Source organism: Sapajus apella, unplaced genomic scaffold (assembly GCF_009761245.1).
Source record: "Sapajus apella isolate SASKATOON/1434 unplaced genomic scaffold, GSC_monkey_1.0 scaffold47, whole genome shotgun sequence".
NCBI classification, from domain to species: Eukaryota; Metazoa; Chordata; class Mammalia; order Primates; family Cebidae; genus Sapajus; species Sapajus apella.
Genome location: NW_022436987.1, coordinates 10,851,648 through 10,878,505, shown reverse-complemented (window position 1 = coordinate 10,878,505; position 26,858 = coordinate 10,851,648). Strand labels below are relative to the sequence as shown.

Below are 26,858 nucleotides of genomic sequence, written 5' to 3'. Positions count from 1 at the left end.
GTTACTTGACCTCTTGTGCCTCAGTTTTCTCCTCTTTAAAATGGGGATAAATGATAATAGCTCTCAAAGAGAGTTCCTGTGAAGAGAAGACTAAATGAGTTACTAATATGTCAATTTACTGCTCATAACTGTGAGCTTTTATAATTCTTCTTTCTTCAAGGATACTGTATTAGTTTGCTCAGGGCTGCCATAACAAAATACTACAGACTGGTGGCTTAACCAACAGGAATTTATTTTCTCATAATTCTGGAGACTAGAAGTCCAAAGTCAAGGTGTCAGCAGGGTTGGTTTCCTCTGAGGCCTCTCTCCTTGCTTGCAGCTGGCTGTCTTCTTGCCATGCCTTCACATTGTCTTTTCTCACTGTGTGCTCATCCCAGGTGCCTCCTTTTCTCTTCAAATTTCCTCTTCCTGTAAGGACACCAGTCAGATTGGATTACAGCCTACTCTGATGGCCTCCTTTTAACTTAATCACCTGTTTCAAGGGCCCATCTTCAAATACAGTCACTTTCTAAAGTACTGGGGCTTCAACATATGAGTTTTGGAGGAACACCATGTAGCCCAGCATAGACACTCTTTAAGTGCTACCTCTATGTAGGGTGACCAGCTCAACTCAGTTTGCCTTGGATTTTCCTGGTTTTAATACAGAAATTCCAGCATCCCAAGGAGTCCCTCAGTCCTGGGCAAGCCAGGAAGATTGGTCACCCTAGTTCTTTCTGAAGCTTTATCCAAGTCTTTTGCAATATGTAAGGACTAGAGGAACCCAATATGTATCTAGAACTCCATCCTTCCCAGTGGACTTTGAGAGCCATTAACTTTTTTAATCCTCACTTCAGCTTTGCGAGGTAGGTGGGGGAGGAAACAATATTCCAGTTACATAAAGGAAGAAATAGGCTCAGAAAAATTCATATTGGCTCCCCTGGCCCTGCTTATCTTTCTCTGGGTTCTTTCATTACTAGGTGCTTCCAAGACCAAGAAAACCAGGCAATCATAGTAGATGCATCAATACACCCTTTCCCAAGGGCCTAGACAAGAGGTAAGTAACCAGGATGTATCAGTGAGTGAGTCCTGAAATTTCTCTAGTGCTATTTGAATTAAAGAAATTAAACAGACAACCATACCTATACTACTTGGGTAGCCGTGATAGGTGAGCCACGGTCTGGGCCTTAGAGCAAATGACTCTGGCTGAAAAGCTGGAGGGTGGGTGGGGAGCAGGGAGAGATACAGGCTGTGTTTGAGGATCTGCTCTGAAAGGCAGGGAGGGAAACCATTGATTAGTGAGCTTTGTTTGATCTGCTCAAGGATCAAAGGGACATATACCATGTGGGAAGATAAAAGTTGACCTGGAAACCCTGTGTCCCAGCCTGCTGGGATCCAATCTGTCTTAGGCCTATGGGTCAGACTGGAGGACTCTTATAGGAATCATGGGCAAGACTGCAAGCTCACTTCTTCCTCCACCTGACCTCCGACCCCTCCCCTACCCGTTTCCTTTAAGAAGAGCTTTCTCTCGCCCCTTGGGCACTCCCAGGGTAAGGGGTACTCAAGGTTAAAAGGAGGCCCAGAGATCAAGCATTATTTCTGGCCTTTGAAGAACATGAAGAAGTCATCAGATGATACGTGATGAATGCTATGATTAAACGGAGCTTGGAAGACTGAAGGTATACCACTGAGAAATCCCTAAACCTACCCTGTGGGGACAGAGGAAGGCAGCCCAGCTTATGCCTCAAGGAATAAATTGATAGAGGAGATGGTTTCTGATTTTCTTTTGGGAGGAGGGAGAGGAGGAGCACATGCACAAAGCTAAAGAGGTGATTAACACCATGATACAGTAAGGACCAGCCAATATTAACTGAATATCTAATCTGTGCCAGGCAGGACCTCCATCATCTCATGGAATTGCAATGGCATTCACTGTGGTGACCCTGGGATTCTTTCATTTCATAATGGAATGAGCAAAATGAGGCTAACAAAGGTTGGGTAACTTGCCTGAGGTCACACAGTTGACATATGGCAGAGCTGGGATGTGAATACAGATCTGCCTACTTGAAAACCTGATTTCTCACCAGTGAAGGTGTGGTTATATCCATGTTTTCAAAAGTTCCCTCTGGTTGCTGGGTGTAGACTGGAGGAGCTAGAAGTAGTGTTTGAGGAACCAGTTAGGACTGTATTGCAATAGTTTCAGGTAGCTGGTATAATCTCCTAACCCACAAGATCAGGTGTGCAAAAAGGAAGCGGATTTTCTATAAACTTGAAGCCAAGACCAGTGTTGGTGGATATTTAATCTTAGTTCCAGTATTTCTCCATCTCTTCCTTCTCCCCATGGTAGCATCTAAGTTCTACATGAGGAAGGGATTATATAGCATCAAGCCATGGAATGAGGATGGATGAGAGTTGGAGTTGGGGGCTGGCGAGGTCTATCGTCTATTTATACTGTGACATCCAGGGTCCTCCTGGTCACTTTTTCACTAAGATCATCATGTGGCCTTTTCATTTTCTAGGCAGGGAGGTCTAGACCCTACTTTTTTGAGGACTCTCCAGCTATGCTTTGTGGGAAATACAATAGGTCTGAATTAGGCCCTAAGCCTAGATGTCCAAAGCAACTACACCTAACCTTCCTGTTCTGTTCCCTAGCAGCTAACAGGAGACTTTTGGAGGTTGCCGTCTTTCCAGGCTGAAGACGGAAAGTGGAGCACAGGCTCTCTTTGTTTTCAGATCCTTGAAATAAAGGGGAGAACTATCCCCTGCTTCCCAACTTTGGGCTCAGCCTAGTCAGGCAGGGGACAGAGGCCCTTCTCAGAGGTCCACACATGTGTTCACTTGATTAATTTTCTCTCTATCTGCCAATTCTATCAGCTCTTTAAATTTTATGCTTTATATAAGTATTCTTTCTAGTCTATTGTTCAGGCTAGGATTTTGGCTGTTGCATCAATAATTAATTTGCTTGTTTCTCTTTGTATTTCTGTTATAGCTACCTTTCTCTGAGGCAATGGATACTCATGCTTTATGTTCTAGTTTTAATGCAAGAAAGGCCATGGATGCATAGAAATAATAGCGGGAACAAAAGCACTGGGGTTAATATTCCAAAGTATTATTCTGTTATACATACAGGATTCTGAAGGTCTGGATCATGACAGTGGCAGTAGGGGAGGCAATGAGGGAGTAGATTAGAGAGAGCTTTGAGGATCAGAATCCAAATGTTTTGGCGACTGGTAAAATCTGGATGAAAAGGAAGAGAGATGTTTTCTGTGTCTCATTCAGGTGTTGTTTATCTTCTCATGAGTTTTATCACCTTGCCTAGAATCAGCCACCATCTGCCAGGGTAGTCTGTGCTGGGTCATGTCATATAGAGCTGAATCAAGAGTACAAATTACTGTTGGAGAAAATTAAATGTGGTGAAGGAATGAGTACCAGGAGTCCAGGGAGGAGGAACATCCAAGTGCAAAGATCCTGAGGCAGGAGCAGGCCTTGTGTGTTGAAAGAACAGCAGGAAAGGCAGCAGGGCTGGAGGGGAATGAATGAGGGAGGATGAAGGAGCAGAGGAAGACATAGAGAGAGAAAAGGGCCAGGTCATGGAGATGAGATCCAGCAGGGGCGGTAAGGACTCTGGATGTTTTTTAAAAAGATTGGAAGCCACAAAAAGATTTTGAGCAAAGAATTGACATGACTAAATGCTGTTTTGACAGGGTTAGCCCGTAAGTGTGCTGTGAATAGACTGTGAAAGTTAAGAGCAGAAGTAGAGCAGCCAGTTTGGAGATTATGGCAAATGGGCCAGGGGAGAGGTTATGGTGCCTGCTACCAGAGCAGTAGCTAAGGAGGCAATGAGAGATGAGATTAGGGATATTTCTTTAATACATTTGCTGACATTTAGGTATTGACTGTGAGCAAAGGAGAGGAATACACAAAAATGTGGGCACACTGAGGAAAGATGCTGCCATTGGACAGGTTTGCTGGGACACAGTTTCTAAGCCTTTTAAGATTTGAGTGCAGGAGGTTTGTTGGGGTGCATTCTTAGAAACAACACCTTTGAAGGGGTGAATGCAGCCCAGAGACGGAGAAGTTGTGCTGGGATGCAGTTACAACAGAGGCTGCAGCTGACCACACAGGAAGCTTAGGAACTGGAACGACCCTGTCTAATAGTCCCATTTGAGCAAAAGGGCCAGACCTTTGTAGCCCCACATCAACCAGCCATTATCAGTGGGGCACTGCCCCAGGGATGAGGCATAACCATGGATGAGGTGGCTTCTTTTTGCTGAGCAAGTCCTGGAGAGAGATTCTCCTGTGACTCAGTAGCACCCAATACTACTGGCAGCCCAGGGGGTGAGAGCCTGAGTCCTAAAGGGTGACTGGGTGACACACCACACACTGTCCACTGCAAATGCCCATACCAGTCTAGGCAGGGAAAGGTCAGGGAGGACTTCCTGGAGGAGATGATACCTATGCTGGTTTCAAAGCACCCCATGCTACTTTTCTCAATTATGTGATTTTATCATGAGCAAGAAGGTGCTTGAACACTACCCTAACTCAAATACCCTAATTAGGTTCATTTGTTAAATCTTCAATGAAACTGAACTCTGATGTTAATTGCCATTTAAACTAAAGCATTTTCAGATCCCCAAATTATAACAAATTCCTCTGATTTATAGCTAGGCCATTATATTTTTTTAAAAAAATTATTGATTCAGAACATACATTCATTCAGAGAATACAACTGAGGCAAAATTGATATTCCAATTGGTTCAAATTTCTGGCAACCAAATATTCCTCAATAAACAGAATCCTAGCATGCTGATATTTTTAATAGCTCTTATTGGCAGGAAATCCCCTCGAAGAGCTAATGTAAATCCTTTTTGGTACAATTTGGGACATTTCGTCTAGATTTTTCTGCAGAGGAGTGGGAGAATGACTGGCAGCCGGATCTATGTGATAGGCTATTCCTGCACTTAAAGCCTGTTTATGAGGATGATTCTCATCATTCTGAGAGGAAAATGTTAGCATTAGACCCAGGAAACTGGCAGAATATATTATAAAATGTATGCCCAGTGACTAAGCAAGCATGTATGTGTGTGTGGTTACGTATTTGCAACTGTAAGTATGTGTAATGCTGTGTGTATATATCCATACACATATGTAGGCAAGTATGATGAGTATTAGGAGAATGTGTACATGAGTAATTTTGTTTGTGTTTGTGTGAGAATCTTTATGTGTAGGGATATGTTTATAATGTCTGTGCAAGTGGTTCAGGTGTGTGAATATATTTAGGTTTGTGCATGTGTGTGTGTGAGAATGAACACATGTGGGCATGTCAACAGTTCTTCCCAGCTACATGAAGTTATCAGATATTATGGTTCCATGGCAAGAATATAAATGCCGAGGTCAGGTTTCTTGCCTGCATCAACATTACTCTAGTGATCTTGCTCCAGACATTTTCCTTAGGGGCCTCTCTGCTTCCTCCCTCTCTTCCCACCAGGGGTGCAGGCCCAGAGGGGCCTCAGACAGCTTCCTGGCCTTTGGAGTTATGCTCTGATGTCTGCCCCAGGAGCCTTGGCTGTGGCAGTCTTGTCATGTCGGACTCTGCTGTCACTGCCAAAGTGACAATTGATGATCAGGACTGGAGCTGCCCAGAAACCCAACTTCTGTGCGGGGCCCTTTGATCTGCCCAGACTTGGAGTGGAGCAGAGCCTGGCACAGGTGCCTTTGATGGGGCCAGGCCAATGAGGGGGCTGTAGGCTGGTCCTACCCAGTCCCTGCAGCCTTTGATGCCCACCTGCCCTGCAAGGATCAGGCTACAGAAACAGGCTAGTTGGGGTAGGAGCCAGCTGCACTACAACTCTGCTCCTCAGCTTCAGTGGAAAATCACCATCTGGGTGTTTGGCCTGGTGATGCTTGGATCTCGGGGCTGCAGAAGCCAATTCTTAGAAATATTGTTCTTGCAACCACCCATCTATCGATTCAGCTAGTATTTATGGAAAACTTACAGAGTCAGCAGAGCAAAGTTATTATATGCACAGCCTTTCGAGTCAGAATGCTTGGATTAAATTTGGCCACTTATTAGTTGTTCCAACTTGGGCGAGTTAAATAACTTGCATGTGCCCCTCTGTGTCTCCATTTTCTCATCTGTTATGAGGTTGTTATGAAGACCAAATTAGATAGTGCAAATAAGGCGCCTGATACCTATTAAGTCTTCACGAATGTTATCTGTTATTATTGCAGGGGGGCTGCATGGCTGAGTGGAGAAGTCTTATCAGCTTTGGAGCCCTGTGACTTGGGTTCAAATCCCAGGTCCAGATCCTGGCCCCATCATTTTCCAGTTAACTTATCTCATGGGGTTATTATGAGGAGTAAATGAGCAAATATATATAAAGTGCTTAGAAGAGTGTGTGGCTCTGAATAAGTGCTTCCTATAAGTTAGTTTTTAATAATGATAATGACTTGATACAAGACCAGCCTGGGCCAGAGGCTATGAAGTTCTTTGACTGTCTCTGGAATAATCTTCAATTTATTTATTTATTTATTTATCTGAAAGATCAGATCTACTCCTATAACTTTGAATGCTACTCTCTGAGTCTCAAATCCCAGATTCAATCATGTCACTTTTCTGCTTAAATTCCTCTAGTGGATTCCACTTTCCAGAGACGATTCCTAACTACTTAACATAGCATTCGAGACTCTCTGCCGTCTGTCCTCTGCTGATCTCCTCAGCATTGTAACTCATAACGTTTCCTGTTCCTACCTCCCACATCCACTGCCAAGCATACTGAGAATGCAGGCCCCATGCACCTTGATGTGCTTGTGCCCCTTACCTAGAATGCCCTTTCCTCCACTGTCTGCCTGTGAACTCCTTCTGTTCCTTCAAGACTCAGATCTCAGGTCCTTCCTAGATGAAGCCTTTGAAAAAAAAAAAAAAACTATTCCCTACACAGTAGAGTTAGGCATTACTTTTTTCATGCTTCTATCTTGGACCCAGGACATACCTCGGCTCCTGTGACATGTTAGGACACTTGCTGGTCCACTCTCCTTATAGATTGTGAGCTCCTAGAGTGGAACCCTGAACCATCCCACTCTAAATCATCAGTGTTAGGCACAGTGCCTGCCACCTAGTAAACACTCCATAATCATCTGCAGAGCACATTAACCCAATGTATCTCTCCCACTTCTCAGGTCTACTAACCTCCTGGACAGCTTCCCTTTGGATGCCGATGGCTCCTCAAATTCACCTGATATATGGTATTCCAATATCACTCTCCCTCAGGCTGTTCCTTTTTAATTCAATGAATGCCGCCATCCATCCAATCTCCAGATATGGAACTGGAGGGTCATCACTGAAGTCCTTGCTCATAGTCATTACATATCCATCCCAAGCCATTTTGATGTCTTGGGACACCAAAAGCCCCAAGACTTTTTTATTTGACCCCTTAAATGTTTCTTCCATTTTTCTTTCTTCTTCATTTGCATCCCCACTTCCACTCTGGATGATGCTTATGGAAATCTTCTCACATTCCTCCAGGACTTGAAAAGTTTCCCATCATTTCCAGGATGCCATCCGAACTCCTTGGTAGCACTTGTAGGGTCCTTCAGGGTCTTACCCCTGCTTTACTCTTCACAGTTACATCTCCTCATTGCATCCAGTGCTCTTGTCATGCCCGAAAACTCATCCTTCTAGAATATGCCAACTTTTACTCAGCACTAGCTCACTGGACAGTTGTTCCCTGGACTCCTTGGAACGCCATTCTCCCACTTCCTCCACTAGAATATGCTGCTTCTTCCTAGAAACAGCAAAAATGCCACCTCAGGACATCTTTCCAGACTATTCTTCTATATCCTCCCGCCACCTCCTGCTACCACCATGCTGAGTCCATTGTTCCCTCCTGGGTGCTCTCACAGCTCTTAATGATCAACTGACCATACTGTATTGTATCTACTCATTTTAAAGAACGTGCTTATCCCCTGTCTAGACTGTGAGCCCTTTGAGCACAATTGTGTGAACTTATGTTAATAATTCTGTCTGACTCTCGAGTTCTTAATTTATCAAATGGGGATAAAGTTAGCCATACCTTCTTGCAGGGCATTGTAAGGATGAAATGACACAATGTGTGACAAGGTTCCAGGCTTAGAAGAGGCATTCAGTAAACAAGCATATATTTATAATCTTGCTGGCAGGAGCAATGCCTGACATGAGAGGGTTCCAGAGATGAGAGCCCAGAAAGCACCCAATCACCCCACCTGAGTTTTCAGCAGCTTAATGGTGCTTTCAAGTAGACTTAGTGAAATGGCTCCATTAATTTCTTCAACTATCTTCAACTGAGTGGCTTTGCACTTGTTATCTTGCCCCTTTGTATTTCAGCTTCCTTGTTTGAAATATGGAGATAGTAATACTATACTTACCTCACAAAGAACTTTGTTATGAGAATTCAATAAGATGCATGTAGGTATTTGTGTTACCTATTATTATTACTAAGGAGTGAACAATCATGGAGTAGATGGATCTATGCTTGAATAATGCTTCATAAATAAATTATTAGCATCTTAAAGGGGCTAATTAAAGATACAAGTATTTGAAGAGACGGAAACTGAGAGATTCAAATCCAGTGGCAGCAATGGTTGCAAAGAGTTATAAAGGTGAGCCATGAAATCCCAGCTCAGAATGGAGAATTCCTACCCTGCTGGCAGGGCTTGAAAACAGATGGGTGAGATATGTAGCCCTTCAAGTAGCTCAAACCTAGAGAAAGTTAGGAAGACTTTCTTAGCAATGCTAAAATGGTGCTAGTCCCCTCCCTAATCCTGAAATTAGGGTCAGGCCTCACTTCCACTTCCCATTCCTAACCCCTCCCCACCACAACACCCTGCGATGAACAAAGAGCCTGTGGGTGTTAGACTGTGCTCAAAAGCTCTGGCTGATCCTAGTCTTTCCTAGCCCTCACCTTACCCAGCCAGCATCGTGGTTGAATTCTGGGCATGGGTGTGCTAGACTTCGTGGATCACATTAACAGCATCACCACTATGAGGCTAAGACCCAGGGTGTGTGTGGGGAGTTACTTAGTCTTTTTGAATCTCTGTTTTCTTACCTGTAAAGTAGAGATATTATAAGTACCAATATCATAAGGTTGATGTGAGGATTACATTATATAATGCATATAAAGATCATAGTTTGGTATATAATAACTGTTGAATAAATGCTAGCTATGTCTATTAGTTGTCTGACAGCTACCATGCACTTTCTCCTAGAACCAACAAAAAACCAGCCAGTTCATATGTCAAGATACTTCTCCCCACTTCTTGTTAAGTGGACCATAGTGTATCCTGAAGCCTACATCACTTCCAGCACCTCATTAGACCATGTCTCAAAGAAGAACAATGCCTAAAATCCACTTTCTGGCATACAAGAGTTCCCAACACAGTCCTCACCTCCAGCTGTATCTTCAGTGACCTTCATTCCCACACCTGACACCTCATCTCAACTAGGCTTTTCCCAGTGGTCCTACCCAGCCCTGCCCTTTCTTATCCCTGGGCTCTCCTGACCCCACTTTGCCTTTCTCAAATTCCACCTCTTCTATGAAGGCTGTTTGTTTTTTCTAATGAGAGGGAAACATTCTTTCCTTGGTCTCTTCCCACTTCACCTTTCCATGTGTATCTCATTCTTACTTCTTATTCTGGCCATCCACACTTACTGAATGAAAGCTTCCTTAGGGAAAAGGTTTCAGCTTAGTCATTGCTATATCTCTGACATAAGTCCCAGCACATAGGTTTTGCCATATGACATTTTCCTTTTCATTATATATCCATCAAGGAGAATTTGTGAGCTGCCCACTTTCCCCAAATTTCTCTGCTTTGAGAAAGATAAAGCAGTAGGGGATACGAACAGCCACCTAGTTAATGGTGGTACCTGGAAGTCTGGTCTCTCTCCAACCAGCACCTGAGAGAAGGACTTAGTTATAAGGACATAATCCCAGTAAGCAGAGATTGGGGAGAAAAAGTCAATATAACGGTATATTATTGAGGTTGCCTCTTTGGGCCTCAAGGACTATATTCTGCTGCAGACTTCTGAGTGGTGTCTAGACCACATCCCAGGATGATTCATCTGAGGGACAGGAGGCTGGATGATTTATCTCTCAGTTCCCATACGCCATCAGTTTAGATTTGTTCACTGAAGGTCAATATTTCCTCTGCACTTCCAGGCTCTACATATGTAAAGACCAAGTGAGTGGCTTCTCACCGAGGCCTTAGGTCCTAGTGAAAGTGAATAGATGTGTAACCCATGGTTCAGGTAGGGCCTGGCAGGTGTGAGGTAAGTCTGAGCTTGCATAGAAATATCCACTGAAGCTGTGGCTAAAGTCAAAGTTGGGCTCAGAGGAGGTGATATAGAGCCCTATCTTAGGTCAAGATTCCTGGAAACAGACTCTAGGTGAAAGTGCATTGGTTTATTGGGCAGTGTTGTGAAGAATAACTCAGAGGATAAGGAGAGCAGAGTTGGACACAGGCAGAAACTGAATGGTAATACACTTGCAACAGGGGATCTGCCAATTCCAGAAGGATCCCTTGAGCTGAGATGGTCCTTCAGAGATGTTCCAAGTAGAGACAGCGTGCCTCCATGTTGGTACCCTCACACCAACAAGTCATTGAATGTGTCTTGCCCTAGGGAGGGGGCATAAACTAGATTTTCCCTTCAACAAATAGCAATTCCAAGGAAAGAGTCTCAGCAGAAGCCATCAGCATGTGGCACTGTCAGCAGCTGGAGAAATAAGAACTTTAGTCATAAAGCAGGAGCCTAGTTGGTGCCTACAGAATCCACTACAGACACCAAAGACATCTCCAGACTCAATACAAGTGGCTTGGTTGAATAAACTCATTGGTTTTTTTTTTTATTTTTTTTTTTTTTAGTAACTGTTATCATGTTTCTCTTCTTCCACGCATTCTAGATCACCATCACCCTTGGTAAACACTTCAGGTTGTTTGCCCTGCGCAATCTAGACTGAGTGATTTTGGAGATCTAGACTTTCATCTTAGAGGAATCTGATCTTAGTAGTCTTGCTCTGGGTTAGGCCTTGAATGCTGCCATTGTTGATTCACCATTTCCACTGGTTGTAGAAGAACCAAAAGACACTACCTATGGACTTTCTGAGTTTGGCCACATTCCTCTTTGCCCTCACTTTATAGCAGCAACCTAGGTGCCTCCAACAGGTCCCATTCCTTTTCCTGCTGCTCTACCTGAGGAGGAACTCAAAGTGACCTGGTGAAAATCACAGCTTCAACTTTAGTGGAATACTTACTGTGTCCCCTGGTGAAAATGCTTTTTCCCTGGGAAACAGAACTATTAATCCAGGAGAAATTAAGGTTGTGGGGATGGGAAACAAAAATTCTGCAGGGGAGTCATGAGAGTGAGAGAGGTCAATTCTACTTCCACATTTTGTTCCTGGACTACTGGGTCCAACAATGGGCTCAGTCATGGCCCTAAAAGATATCAAGTTTTCATCTCTGGAATCAGAAAATGTAATCTTCTATGGAAAAAGTGTCTCTATAGATGTGATTCAGTTAAGGATTTTGAGATGGAGAGATTGCCCTGGATTATCTGGGTGGGTTTTAAATGTAATCACAAGCATCTTTAGAGAGGCAGCAAGAGAAGAGATGCAGACGGAAGAGAAGGCAATGAGAAGCTCATGGCAAATGTTGAAAAGATGTGGCCACAAACCAAGGAATGCTGGCAGGAACCAGGAAGCTGAGAAAGGGAGTAACAGATTTGTTTCTAGAGCTTCTGGAAGAGGCATGGCCCTGCTGACACATAGACTTTAATTCGGTGATACTGATTTCAGACTTCTGGCCTTCAGAATTGTGAGAGAATAAATTTCTAAGTCACCAGGTTTATGATAAGTTTTTACAGCAGCTTCGGGAAATTAATACAGAAACACAGCACAATATATTGCTGTTTCTTTTATGCTTATACAACATACTGGAAAACAACAACCTAGACCCTCAGGGTTTTGCTCCAAACTGGTGCCTAGCTGAGTGTTTAATGGGCTGTCTCATTATTTCAGTAGACCTGTATTCGCTGATTCATCACCAATATTTGTGAGAAAATACACCTTTATACACATTTTGACAGCAACATTTCTAAGCCCACCAGATCTGAGGGTATGAGGACTGGTATGAATTTATATAAGATGCCTCTTCCTCAAGATTCAGAATGACCTTGGTAGGCTACAGGTAGACAAAGGGCAAATGGGACCTTGGGCCAGAATCTGTCTTCTACTTGGTTCACTTTCTCTGCAGAATGCTCAGATCAAGTAGGTTTCTGATTTTTTTTGCTATAGAAACATGCCTGATAATAGCTGTTTCAGGTTTAGAAGTTTATACTTTGCATATGTTCTATTTTAAACTCAGATACCATGCTGAATTAAGAAGTAAAGCATCTGACCTCAGCAAGACCCTTTGTTTTCACTTTTCTTTCTTCCCTTCTCCCCCAACCCCATGTGGGAGGGTCTTTATAGCTTAAATCTTCCCCTGCAAAGTAAAATGAGTCCATTTTTTCTACCAGTCGACAGAGCCTGGGCCTGCCTTCCTCTGTAGCACAGAGCACATGTTCTCTTTGGCAAGGAGAGAAAGAAAGGATATTGAATACTTTTATTCCCCGTCTGTTTGATAAAAAAGCATGTTTGTTTTTGTTCATAGATTTAAAGCCCAAAATGGGCCAGTACTGTAAATAAAACATGCAATCTCATTTGAAAAATTTATTACAAGGAATTTTGTTTATGATTTCATGTTCTCCAGTAATAATTAATTGGAGGTCTTCTGTGGTCCCCGCAGACCAACAATCATTCAGACTGTACGGAAAGGCGATCCAACACAGCCTCTCTCCTGTCTCTAATCCATGACCAAAGGAACCATCTCTGGTTTTGCTACCACTTTAGCTTACATCGAGGAAGCTGAATTCATAATATGACTTGTCTATTACATTTTGGGGGGCATGTTCACTGTCTGTGTATGATGCTGATGTTAGAACACACTCTTGGAAATCCCTCAGGTCAGGAAACTCTACCTTTAAACTATACTGAGAGTTTGGATCATGGCCCACCTGACTTCTCAAGTGCCGAGAATGGAAGGTTGTTGAAACTGTTTGATCTAACAAAGGAAACATTCTTATATACACACATCCATCCCCACACAAATACAGCTGCTCCTCAGACAGTGAAGGAGTTGGGAGTGCTGGCCCCCACACAGTCAAAGATCTGTGTATGACTTTTGATTCCCCCAAATCTTAATACTAATAGTCTACTGTTGACTGGAGTCCTTATTGATAGCATAAAGTCGATTAAGATGTATTTTGTATGTTAAACTGTGTTCTTACAATAAGATAAGCTAGAGAAAAAGAAATGCCATTACGAAGATAATATGAAAGAGAAAATCCATTTACTATTAATTAACTGGAAGTGGGTCATCATAAAGGTCTTAATCCTTGTCACCTTCATGTTGAGTAGGCTAAGGAGGAGGAGGAAGAGAAGGAATTGGTCTCACTGTCTTGGGGTGGCAGAGGTGGAAGAAAATCCACATATAAGAGGACCTGGGCAGTTCAAACCCATGTTGTTCAAGGGTGAACTATAATGATAAAAATAGTCACAGTCATACGAATGATAATTAACTACTGTTTATTGAGTATTTTTGATGTGTCAGACACTGTGTTAAGAGCATTTCATATGAATTATCTCAGTCCTTGCAACAGCTGTTTTAGTTAGTACAGGCTGGGTTATGTTGTGTTAACAAACAATTTCAACATATCAGTGGTTTACAATGACAAGACTCATTTCTCTCTTTTGTTCCCTGTTCATGGTGGGTTGGTGGGTTTTCTGTTCCAGAGTTCTCACCCTGGGACTCAGACAGCCACTATCTGGAACATGGATGGCCTTAGTTGCAGAGGAAAGGAAAGCTCTAGAGGACCTCACATCAGCAGGTAAGTGACACAGATCAATTCTGCTCACAACTTATTGGCCAGAACTAATCACATAATCTTTCCTGCCCACAAAGCAGTCACCACCTCCTTAACATAGTAGGTATAATCCTAATAGTAGGAATAATCCTACTATATTAAGGAGGGGATGGGGTGGCAATTGGAACTATTTAGTGAACAGAATGTTTAACCACACAACAACCTTATAAGGAGGTACTTTTAAAAACATTGCTGATAGATTTACAGATTAGGAAACTGAGGAACGGAGAGGATATGTAACTTGTCCTAGTCCATGCATCTAGTAAGTGATGGAGCCAAGACTGAGACTCAGGCAATTTGATACCTTCCTGCCACGTGCACTCACATATGTGCATTCATATGTACACACATTTAAACATATGCACTCACACGCGCACTCACATCCCACGGTGCTATGTAAGCGGGCAGATGCTGTTGGGTCAATGCATCCTGTATACTCATCCAGGGGTGAAAATAGAGTGGTGAGTGTGAGCCAAAGTCCCTAGAGAGAATCGAAGGTCAAACAGGGAAACTATGTTTAGCCACTAAATCCAAAAGGCAGAATCAAGGCCAAGAAGGAAAAAACAAAAAACAACAAAAACTAAAAGCCAAGGGTCAAGAACAGGACAAACTGAAAGGGGAATATGGTTGGCAGCAAAGAGGAGCTAGTCAATGCTGGACAGTGACCACAAAGAAGCCTTTGTGTTGCTGTAGCGTGGGTGGGCTTGGCTGAAATGTCCAAGGAGGAAGCAGCGTATGACACATTCTCCCAAGGCTGTCTCTGCCAATCCGCATTTTCACTGGGGTGTGCATCCTTCCCAACATGCGGGAGGTGGAAAAGAACTCAAAGATGGAGTTGGAATCTTCTTTGGAAATTGGACATGGCAGTGTTGTTGCTGAAAGAGGTTCTTTTGGGCACTGGCCCTTCATGTGAATATGGCCTGACCCCTTTTCATAATGGATTTAGAGGCAGAAGCATTGCTATGCCATGATTTCCTTTCTTTCTGACTCTAATTCCTTGATGTCTTATTATTGATGCTAGTCCAAGAAGTTTTTCGAGCTGTGTCTGGCAGGGCTTTTCCTGTCCAAGAATGATTGAAAGAATTTAATGAAGGGACTGTTTACAAAGGAGTGGGCAGGGTTGAGGCAACTCACAAGAGATGGTGTGTTCATCATCTGCCATCCTGAGGCTGGCAGCTGTCAGATGCTGCCACTACCCCTAACTCTGAAGAGATAAGAGGCAGGTGCACTTACCAGTCCTGGGCTGAGCTAAGGCTGCAGGAGAGCACTTGCTGATAGAGGTGAGGACACCAGTAAAGAAACATGGCAAGGAGGGAGCTGGAGGAATAAGTACTCTGACTTCTTCCTTTCCACCTCTGATCTTCTGATGAAGCCTCCCATTTGTTGAACTCAATCAGAAGCCAAAGGACAAAGTAATCTGAATAATGCATCTATAAAGCCTATCTTTTCTGAATGTAAAGCAGGGTAGAAAAGGATGGAAAGGGGCAAATCTACCCAGGACATATGCTGTTCTTGGTTTCCAGTCTTGATGCTTCTGAGGAACCTTCTCCCATCAACTCACACTATTACCAAAATCTCCTGGGATTACCCACTTCTCTAACAGTAGCTGTGGCTGTTACTCTAGGGACTGTTGCTTAATCATCCATTCAGTCATTTGTTCACAAAATTTTTGAGCACCAATTGTGAGTCAGGCCCTATTTTAGATTCTTGGGATCCAATGGTGACTAGAACCAAGTGCCTACTCTCATGCTGCTTACATTCTAGTAAGGAAAACCGACAATAAACACATTTACAAAGAGCAATATTAGAGAATGCCAGCTAGGAAAATGAGACAAGACAAGAAGGCAAAGAATAATGGAAGCTGCTATGTTAGATGACATTATCAGGAAAGTTCTCTCTGAGGAGGTAGCATGCTGAGTCACCACATACATGCACATAGGATTTCAGTAGCATGTGGTGCATACGCTGTCTCTGTCATTTGGAAATTTCAATACTTTTGGGAACAAGGTATTACATTTTTAAAAAATGAAAGGACAAAGGTTAATTAACAATTCAAGACTGGGCGTGGTGGCTCACACCTGTAATCCCAGTCCTTTGGGAGGCCGAAACAGGCAGATCATGAGGTCGGGAGTTTGAGACCAGCCTGACCAGTATGGTGAAACCCCATCTGTACTAAAAATACACAAATGAGCCAGCCATGGTGGTGCATGCCTGTAGTTCCAGCTACTCAGGAGGCTGAGGCAGGAGAATTGCTTGACCCCAGGAGGCAGAGGTGGCGGTGAGCTGAGATCATGCCACTGCACTTCTGGACAACAGAGCAAGACTGTCAAAAAACGAACAAGCAGGAAAAAAAACAAAACAAAAACCTCAAAGAACAAAAAAGAATTCAAAGGGAATTTTTCACAAGTTGAGAGAATGAAGCATCCTTTAAGAACTTAGCGTTCAAAGGAAGAAGTCATTACCTTAGATAGATCAGGGAAGGCTTCCTGGAGGAGACAGTGCTTTGCAGTTCCTTGATGGATAAGGTCATTGACTAGACAGAAAGGAGTAGTGATAGAGTTTGGATGTTTGCCCCCTCCAAATCTAAGGTTGAAATGTGATCCCCAGTGTTAAGGTGGGACATAGTGGGACCAGTTTTGGTCATAGGGACAGATCCCTCATAAATGGCTTATTGCCTTGCCTTGCTTGAAGAAATGAGACTGTTCTCACTCTATTAGTTACCTTGAGATTGTTTAAAAGGGCCTGGTCTCTCTTTTGCCTCCTCTCTCACTGACATCTGTTTCCTTTGCCTTTAGCCATGAATAAAAGCTTCCTGAGGCTCCCTTAGCAGCCTCAGATACTGGTGCCGTGCTTGTATAGCCTGCAGGACTGTAAGCCAAATAAACCTCTTTTCTTTATAAATTACCCAGCCTCAGGTATTTCTCTGTAGAAATGCAAAACAGGCTAACAAAAATAGGGAGGGCATTGGTGTAGGAGAAGCGTGGCAGAGGGAAGAAGTTTGGGGGTCAGGGGAAGCCAGTGTGAGCAAAGTTGCAGAGATGACAGGGAGTTGGTGATAAGAGGGAAGCATGTGGGAGAAAGTTAATGAATTTTGCAGGTTGCAGGCAAAGATTCTACAGATGCTTTGAATTAGTCTCCAGCCAATTGGCAGCAAAATATTCTAGGATAGCAACTGATTAGGTAGCAGGGCCAGGCCTACGTTGAAGTTTTCTTGCTGCCTGTAATTAGCTGTGTAGCTTTATGAAAGTTTCAATAAACTTCCTTGAACTTCAGTTTATTGATCACTAAAGTTAGAAGAAATACCTAATTGAGATGATATTGCCATGATTAGATGTGGAATACTTGGCACAGTACTTGATACATACTAGGCACAAATGAATATTCTTCTGCTGCTTGGCCTAAGCAATGAAAAAAAAAAGCTGCTTATCTGAACAAAAAGGAGCAATTAATTTTCAGGTAGGAAGCTGATTTTCATGGCAGTCATAAACACATGCAATCTGGATTCAAAACTGGGCTTCTCCATTTTCCAGAGTAAACTGGGATAAAATGGTAAGTAACCTCTTTGGGTTTCTGTCTTTTTTTATTTATAAAATATAATGTTTGTAGTAATTAATATGGCTTGTTGTGAGGAGTCAATAAAACACTGAAGAGATAAGCAAGGTCCCTGATACAGAGTAAATGTAGTTGGACTGTATTCATTGCACTAACTGTCACTTTTCACTCAGAATCATCTCAGCAGTGCTCTGATTTCCATCTGCACTGGGAGAGAGCTTCCATGCTGAGGCTGGGAATAGTGGTTGGGAAGAGGATGCCAGATGTCTAGCTGTCATTCCTAAGATGTAAAAGGGAGATGTGTAGGTGTATTAGTCTGTTCTCACACTGCTATAAAGAAGTGCCTGAGACTGGGTAATTTATAAAGGAAAGAGGTTTAATTGACTCACAGTTCCGCTGGGTTGGGGAGGCCTCAGGTAACTTACAATCATGGTGGAAAGGCAAGTAAACATATCCTTCTTCATATGGTGGCAGGAGAGAGAAGTGAGTGCCCAGCAAAGTGGGGAAGACCATTATGAAACCATCAGATCTTGGGATAACTAACTCACTATCAAAAGAACAGAATGAGGGAAACCACCCTATCATTCAATTGTCTCCACCTGGTCCCTCCCACAACATGTGGGTGTTATGGGAACTACAATTCAAGATGAGATTTGGGTAGGGACACAGCCAAACCACATCAGCAGGAGAGAAGTATGTGTGTGTGTTCAAGGGTGTGTAAGCATAGCTCCATCCAGTGACTGAGCATTCCCACTCCTGCCTCAGCTCTTACCCAGCCAACAAATCGCAGAGTTGGAAGCATCCTTGGGAAAACATTTATTCATATTACACAAACAGGATTCAGCAGAATTCCAATGCATTGAGTTTGGGTACATAGAAGGATACAAGGAAAACACACCAATGTGCATTGGGTGTGTGTGTATCTGTATTTGTGTGTGCATGTGTGTGTGTGTGTTCACTTTAAAACACTACATGCTCCTTCACACCAAGGTGCTTTTGCAGCTTGGCATGAGAATCTGACAGATCAAGAAAAGGGCCGTCTTGTTCAGCTCAGAAATAGTGTATTTGCTGGACACAGCCCTACCCAGTAGCAACATTGGTTGGGTGAAGATCAATCACATTCCATTTTCAGAATGTTTAAGCTTTAATTATTCAGGGAAGTTGCAAAAGCAAGAATAGTCCAAGCATTTCACATTAGTTTGAAGCACAGTCAGAAATAGATTTATCTCTAAGTACATATATATTTATATCAAGATCTATGCCTTATCAGCATTTTTAAAATTGAAAAAGTATTTTATCTTTTATTGAGGTATAATTTATGAAATAAATTATAAATTATTTACAATAAAATATACAGGTCTTAAGTATTTTGTTTGACGCATTTTGGCAATTGTATACTCATTAGTAACCACTACCCAAAGCAAAATGTAGAACATTATATCATCTCAGAAAGTTTCTTCATGGTTCTTTCCAGGCAATTCTTGCCTGCCCTAGAGGCAACCGCTGCTCTAACTTCTATCACTATAGATTAGTTTTGTTTATTCTTAGATGTCCTATCAGTGAAATAATACAATATGTATTTTTTACATTTGGCTTCTTTCACACAACATGTTTCTGAGAGTCGTTTATGTTAAGCATATCAGTAGAGAGTGTAAAACAATTTTCCAGTGTGGTACCATGTTAATCTCCTACCAACAAAGTATGAGAACTCCAGATGCTCCACACCCTCAACAAGGCTTGGCATAGTCAGTCTTATAAATTTTATTCATTCTAATGAGTATGTAGCGAAATCACATTTTGGTTTGCCTTGTCGTTTCTATTTGTTGAATATCATTTTGTATGTTTATTTGCCATCCATATTGATTTTTTGTGAAGGTATGTTTATTTTGCCATATTTTTACTGGTTTATTTATTTTTTATTATTTGCATTGTAGGAGTTATTTATACACCCTGGATATCTGTCCTTTGTTAGATATATGTATGAGAAATATTTTCTCCTAGTCTATGGCTTGCCTTTTCATTTTCTCTGCAGTGTTTTTTTAAAGAACAGACATATTTAATATTGATAAGGTATATTTTCCTTCTGAAGTTTATACACTTTGTGTCTTATCGAAGAAATGTTGTTACCCCCAAGGTTTTGAATATTTTTCTTCTAAAATGTTTATAATTATCACTTTAATAAAGTTTAGTTCACTGATTAATTTAGAGTTAGCCTTAGTGTATGGGCTGAAGTGGGAGTTGAGATTCATTTTTTCCATATTGATATCTAGTTGCTCCAGCATCATTTTAAAACAAACAGACAAAAAGACACTTTTCTTTCCCCCATTGAATGTATTTGGTAGTTTCATTGAAAATTGATTGATAATATAAACATGGGTCTATTTCTGACTATGTATTTTGTTTCATTGGGCTATTTGCTGAAATAAATTATTATTTTGCCAAGCCCTATTGTCTTAACTACTGAAGGGTTACTGTAAGCCTAAAAGACAGTTACCCTGAGTCCTCCAATTTTGTTTTTCCCTTTAAAACTTGTTTGGCTATTTTAGAGCCTTTGAATTTCTGCATAAATGCTAGAGTCTCCTTGTTAATTCCCTTAAAATTTTGCTTATACTTCAAACGAGATTATATTGAATCAAAAGATCAATATGAAGACTTTAAGCACCTTAACAATATTGCGTCTTTCAATCTATGAACATGGTATGTATATCTCTATTTATTTAGATTTTTATAATTTTATTGCCAAATATCTGTCAAAAATTATTTATAGTTTTTAGTGTAGAAGTCTTATATGCATTTTGTTGAATTTATTACTATAAGTTTGATGTCTTGTCATGATAATGTAAACCCTAAAAATTATATTCCATTTTGTTTATTTCTTATACATAGAAATAAAATTGATTTTTGTATATTAACTTTTTATCTTGCAATTCTGCTAAGTTAATTAGTTCCAGTAATTTTGTTTTAGATTTCACTATGTTTTCTATGTATAAAATTATTGCATATGCAAATAAAAACAAGTTTACTTTTTTATTTTTAAACTTTACACTTTTTATTTTACTTCTTGACTTATTACATCAGTTAGACTTCCAGGATAATTTTAATTGAAGTAGTGAGAGTAGACACATAACATTGCCCTAATTCTGATATTAGGGCAAAACTGGGCAATGCTTCACCATTAAGATGCTGTCTATAAATTTTTTCATAAATGTATGTTGAATTGTGTCAAATGCTTTTTCTGTGTCTATTGAGACAACATATGATTTTTCTTCTTTAGTCTGTTATATTAATTTATTTTTGAATTTTAGCCCTACTTTGAATTCCTAGGATAAATCCCACTTGGTCATATTGTAGTGTTCCTTTCACATATTGCTGGATTGGATTATTAAAAATTTTTGTGTTTATGTTTATGAGAAACATCATTTTAAAAATTTTCTTATAATATCTTTGTTTGGTTTAGATATCTGTGTAATGCTGGCCTCATTAAAAAAAAGCTAACAATGTTCACTTCTCTGAAAGAATTTTCGAAAAATTGTTTTTATCTATTCCTTAAATATTTTATAGAATTTACCAGTAAAGCCATCTGGAGTTGATGTTTACTTTGTGAAAAGCTTTTTAGTTTGTTTGTTTTTCTTTGTTTTTTTTGTTTTGCTTTGTTTTGTGAAAGCAATTGCTTTAACAGATATAGGGCAACTTAGATTTTTCTGTTTCATCTTGTGTCCATTTCTGTGTGTGTCATTTTGAATTTGCTAGCATAAAGTTTTTCAGAATCTTCCTTTATTTTCCTTTCATATCTCTAGGATTTGTAGGACTATCTCCCCTCTCATTGATGAAATTGGTAGTTTGTGATTTGTTTTCTCCTTTTCTTTAGTAGCCTTGTTAAGGATGATCAATTACATAAAATAACCAGAGTTTGTTGATTTTTCTATTGTTTGAACATTATCTATTTCGTCAATTTATTATATTATTTTTATTTCATTTCTTCTATTTATTTTGGGTTTAATTTGCTCTTGTTTATCTAGATACTTGAGGATGAAGCTTAGATCATTATTTTTTCATCTTTATTTCTAGTAGAGACTTTACTTTGTTTTCTTTAAAATTTAACATATAGTAAAATTGACCTGTTTTTGGTGTACAGTTCAATGAGTTATAATACATGCACAGATTTGTATAACCACCACAAAATCAGATGCTAAACAGTCCCATCAACCCCCTCCAATTCCCTCACGCTACCCTTTTGTAGCCACCCTCCTATTACTCCCAACTCCTGACAACCACTGATCTGTACTCTATCGCCATACTTTTGTGTTTTTGAGACTATCGTGTAAATGAAATCATGCAGTCTACAATCTACTAAGGCTGACTTCTTTTACTTAACATAATGATTTTAAGATTTACCTCAGTTTTTTTATGTATCAATAGTTCATTTATTTATATTGCTGAGTGATGTGCTACAATTTGCTTATCCAGTCATCTATTAAAGGACACTTGGATCGTTTCTAGATTTGGTGATTATAACTAGAGGTGCTATAAACATGAACATACAGATTTTTGTGTGAATATAATTTTATGCATGGGAAATACCTAGGATTGGGACTCCTGGGTCATAAGGAAAGTGCATGTTTAAATTTATAAGAAACTGCCAAACCTTGCCAGAGTGGCTATGCCATTTTGGATTCCCACCAACAATATATGACAATTCCAGTTGCACTGTATCTTCACAAGCACTTTGCATTGACAGGATGTTTTATTTTAGTTATTATATTAGGTTTACCAGGTCTGTTGGGTAACTTATGATTTTAATTTGTCATTTTCCTGATAATTAATGATATTGAATGTTTTCCATGTTGTCATTTGTAATCCTCTTTCATAAAGTGCCTGTGAAGGTTTTCTGCCCGTTTTCAAATTATGTTTTTTTGTTTTCTTTATCATTTGCTTTTCACCTTCTGCTTTCTTTATATTTTGATTTTTCATATTTTGTTTTCTTTTCTGTTGAGTTTTGAATATTCTTTACAAAGTCTACATACAATGCCTTTGTCACATATGTGATTTGCAAACATTTTATCCCTACTCTGTAGTCTTCTAGTATCTTTAACAGAGAAAAAGTACTTAAATTGGTGAAATTCAATTTAACAATCTTTATGTAATAAATGTCTGGGGTCATATCTAAAAACTCATCAGCAAAACCAAAATTACACGGATTTTCCCTGACATTTTCTTCTGAAATTGTAGTTTTATTTTTTACATTTAGATCTGTGATCTAATTTTAGGTAATTTTTCTGTAAAATGTGAGATGTAAATGAAAGTTTATTTGCAAATGGACTTCAAATTGTTTCAATGCAATTTGTTAAAAAAACTTATCTTTTTTTCCATTGTACCTTTTGCAACTTTGTCAAAAATAAATTACCCATTGTACCTTTTGCAACTTGTCAAAAAAAAAGGGACTATTTCTAGACTCTCTTTCAACTTAATTATCTTTGTGTCAGTTTTGTCACCTATACTACATTATCTTGATTACTGTAGCTTCCTAGCAAATCTTAAAAAGAGATAGTGTGATTTCTCTAACTTCTTCAAAATTGTTCTGGCAGTTCTAGGTCTTTTGCATTCCTCTATGTGTTTCAGACTTAGCTTGCTTATACTTACAAAAAAATCCTGTTGGAATTTTGATTGAAATTGCATTACATCTGTTTATCCATTTCGAGACAATTGACATCTTACTATGTTGAGTTCTCCCAATCCATGACCTTGGTGTGCCTTCTTACTTATTTATGTTTTCTTCTATTTCTGTCATCAGTGTTCAGTAATTTTAAACACACAGATATTATATACATTGTTAGATTTATACCTAATTTTTCTATTTTTTGAGCTATTGCAAAAGTTATTATCCTTATCACTTTGATTAAAATTATTCGTTACTCTTTGCCAGTGTATAAAAATTTGATTGATTTTTGTTTGCCTTGTGTATTGTGGATTGTTAAACTTGTTTATCAGTTCTACAAATCATTCTATTACAAGGACACATGCACATATATGTTCATTGCAGCACTGTTTACAATAGCAAAGACTTGGTACCAACCCAAATGCCCATCGTTGATAGACTGGACAGGGAAAATGTGGCACATATATATCATGGAATACTATGCAGTCATAAAAAATGATGAGTTCGTGTCCTTTGTAGGGACATGGATGAGCCTGGAAACCATCATTCTCAGCAAGTTGACACAGGAACAGAGAATCAGGCACTGCATGTTCTCACTCATAGGTGGGTGTTGAACAATGAGAACACATGGACACAGGGAGCGGAGCAGCACACACTGAGGTCTGTGGGGTAGACTAGGGGAGGGACAGTGGGAGGCAGGGAGTTGGGGAGGGATAACATGGGGAGAAATGCCAGATATAGGTGATGGGGATGGAGGCAGCAAACCACATTGCCATGTAGGTACCTATGCAACAATCCTGCATGCTCTTTACATGTACCCCAGAACCGAAAATGCAATAATATATATATATATATATCACACACACACACACACACACACACACACACACAAATCTTTTTTTTAACTTTCTTTCTTCCCTAAAAAGGGGATATGCTTATGCATTTTCAACATAGATGATAATGTCACCTGTGAATAAGAATAGCTTGATTTCTTCCTTTCCAAACTATATGCCTTTTATTTATTTTTATTGCCTTATTTCACTGGTTAAGTCTTCCAACGTGATATTGAGTAGGAGTGGTGACAGTATACACACTTCCTCTGTTCTTGATCTTTGAGGAAAAGCGTTTAGTCTTTCACCATCAAGCATGATGGTAGCTATAGGTTCTCTGTCCATTATGTTGTCGAAGGAGTTTCCTTTCATTCCTAGTTACAGATTTTATCATAACTAGATGTTTAATATTGTCAAATGTATAGATCATATAGGTTTTTTTCTTTAGAATATTAATATGGTGAATTATGTTATCTGAGTTTTGAATATTGGACCAGTCCTGAATTCCCAGGATAAGCCCCCATTGGTCACGTTTAATAATTTATTTGAATTCAATTTGCTAATTTTATGTTGAAAATTTTTGCATTTTTGTTCATGAGGGATTTTTGAGTTTTGAGTTTTGAGTTTTTTTTCTTTTCTTGTAATGTCTTTGGTTTTGGTGTCAGGATACTGTGAGCTTCATAAAATGAGTTGTAAGTTCACCCTCCTCTTCTGTTTTTGAGGAAAAAAGCATGTAGAATTGGTACTATTTTAAAAATCTATATTTGCTAAGTTTGTCATTGAAATCATATATGCCTGAAGATTTATTTTTTCAAAGATTTTAGTATAAATTCATATTTTTAATAGTTATAGGGCTACTTAAGTGATCTATTTTAGCTTGGGTGAGCTTTGATAATTTATAGTTTTCAAGAAATTGGTTCATTTAATCTAAGTTGTCAAATTTATATGGGTAGAGTAGTTGTTTTTACTGTATTATCCTTTTTTTTTTTTTTTTTTTTTTTTTTTTTTTTTTTTTTTCAGAAACGGGGTTTCACCATGTTGGCCAGGCTGGGCTCGAACTCCTGACCTCATGATCTGCCCACCTTGGCCTCCCAAAGTGCTGTGATTACAGGCGTGAGCCGCCGCAACCTGCCCCAAGTAATTGTTTTTAGAATACACTTATTAGCCTTTCAATGTCTGTGGGGTCTTATGACATCCTCTCTTTTATTTCTAATGTTGATAACTTGTAGTCTTTTATGGTTTTTTTGTCAACGTTTGTAGAGGTGTATTCATTTTATTTCTCTTTCCAAAGAATAAGGTTTTGATTTCAAATCTTCTGTTGTTTTCCTGGTATCAATTTTATTTATTTATGTTCTTATTTTTTATTTTGTTTTTCTACTTTTGTTTTTTTTTTTTCTTTTTGCTCTTTTACTAGCTTCTTAATGTGGAAGCTTATACTATTGACTTAAGATCTTTCTTCTTTGCTAGCATAAGCATCCAATGCTCTAGATAACCTTCTAAGCAATGCATTAGCTGTATCTCAGAAATTTTAAAATGTTGTATTTTCATTTTCAACTGGCTCAAAATAATTTCTATTTTTTTCTTGAGACTTCCTTTTTAACCCATGGATATTTTTGGAAGTGTATTATTTAATTCCCAAGTGTTTAGAGGCTCTCTCATTATCTTTCCATTATTAATTTCAAGTTTAATTCCATTTTTGTCAGAAAATACACTTTTTGCATGATTTTAATGCTTTTAAATTTGTGAAAGTTTGCTTTATAACCCAGGATATGGTCTATCTTGGTAAGTGATTCTTGTGCACTTGAAAAGAATGTGTCTTCTGCTGTTGGGTGGCATATTCTCTAAATGTCAGTTAGGTCCAGCTAGTCAATAGTGTTATTTAGTACTTACATACCCGTGCTGATTTTCTGTCTACTTGCTCTATCAATTATTGAGAGAAAATATATACAAATTTTAGAGACATCAAGATATCACTATCACAATTGATATCTCTAACTGTGAATTTGTATATATTTTCAGTTTGGTTCATTGTTGCTTCATATATTTTAAAGCTCTGTTGTCAGGTGTGTACACTTTGTGGATTATTATAACTTCTCAGTGAAATGACTCTTTTATCATAGCATAATATCTTTCTCTATCTCTTAAAATTTTCTTTGCTTTGAAATCTGTTTTATCTGATATTGTTTTATCCACTTTAGTTTCCTTTTGACAAGTATTTATGTGGCATATCTTTTCCTATCTTTTTTAACCTTTCTATATTATTAAATATGAAGAGCTCTTTCATAAAAGTAGATTTTTGAAAAATCCATTCTGACAATCCCTGACTTTTAATTGGTACATTTAGACTATTTGCATTTGATATAATTCTTGATATGTTTGGATTTAGGCCTAACATATTATTGTTTTCTATTTGTTCTTTTGGATTTATTTCCTTTGTTTCTCCTTTTCTCTTTCTTTTGAATAATTTGAAACATTTTTTCATTATTCTGATTTAGCTTATCTACTGTGTTTTTGACTACATCTGTTTGCCTATTTTTGTTTAGTGGCTATTAAGGAATTTAAATATGCATACTTACCTTTCCATAGACTACTTCAAATGTTTTCTATGTCAAACAAAACGTAGAAATCTTGACATCATATAAGTTCCTTACCCTTTTCACTTATGTTGTAGTTGTTATGTGTTATATCTACATGCATTGAAAAACCCATTAGACAATTTTATGAACTTTGTTTTCAACCATCACATATTTTAAATAATTCAAGAGCAGGACAACAGTTTAAATTTAACTAACTACTTACCATTACTGTTGTTCTTCCTTTGTTTGGAATGTACCAGATTTCTGTCTGGTAT

General features: G+C 39.3%; 1 protein-coding gene across 1 annotated transcript in view; it reads right to left on the bottom strand.

The window, feature by feature from the left end:
• Positions 1-215: 215 nt before the first annotated feature.
• The window catches only part of LOC116525362, a 59,647-nt gene continuing 33,004 nt past the window's right edge, over positions 216-26,858 (bottom strand). Inside the window, exons 2-3 of the mRNA XM_032241164.1 lie at positions 1,119-1,244; positions 216-408 (exon numbers count right to left, since the gene is read on the bottom strand). Coding sequence (XP_032097055.1) covers positions 254-408; positions 1,119-1,244 — 281 coding nt within the window. The 3' untranslated portion in view covers positions 216-253. The remainder of the gene's footprint in view (positions 409-1,118; positions 1,245-26,858) is intronic.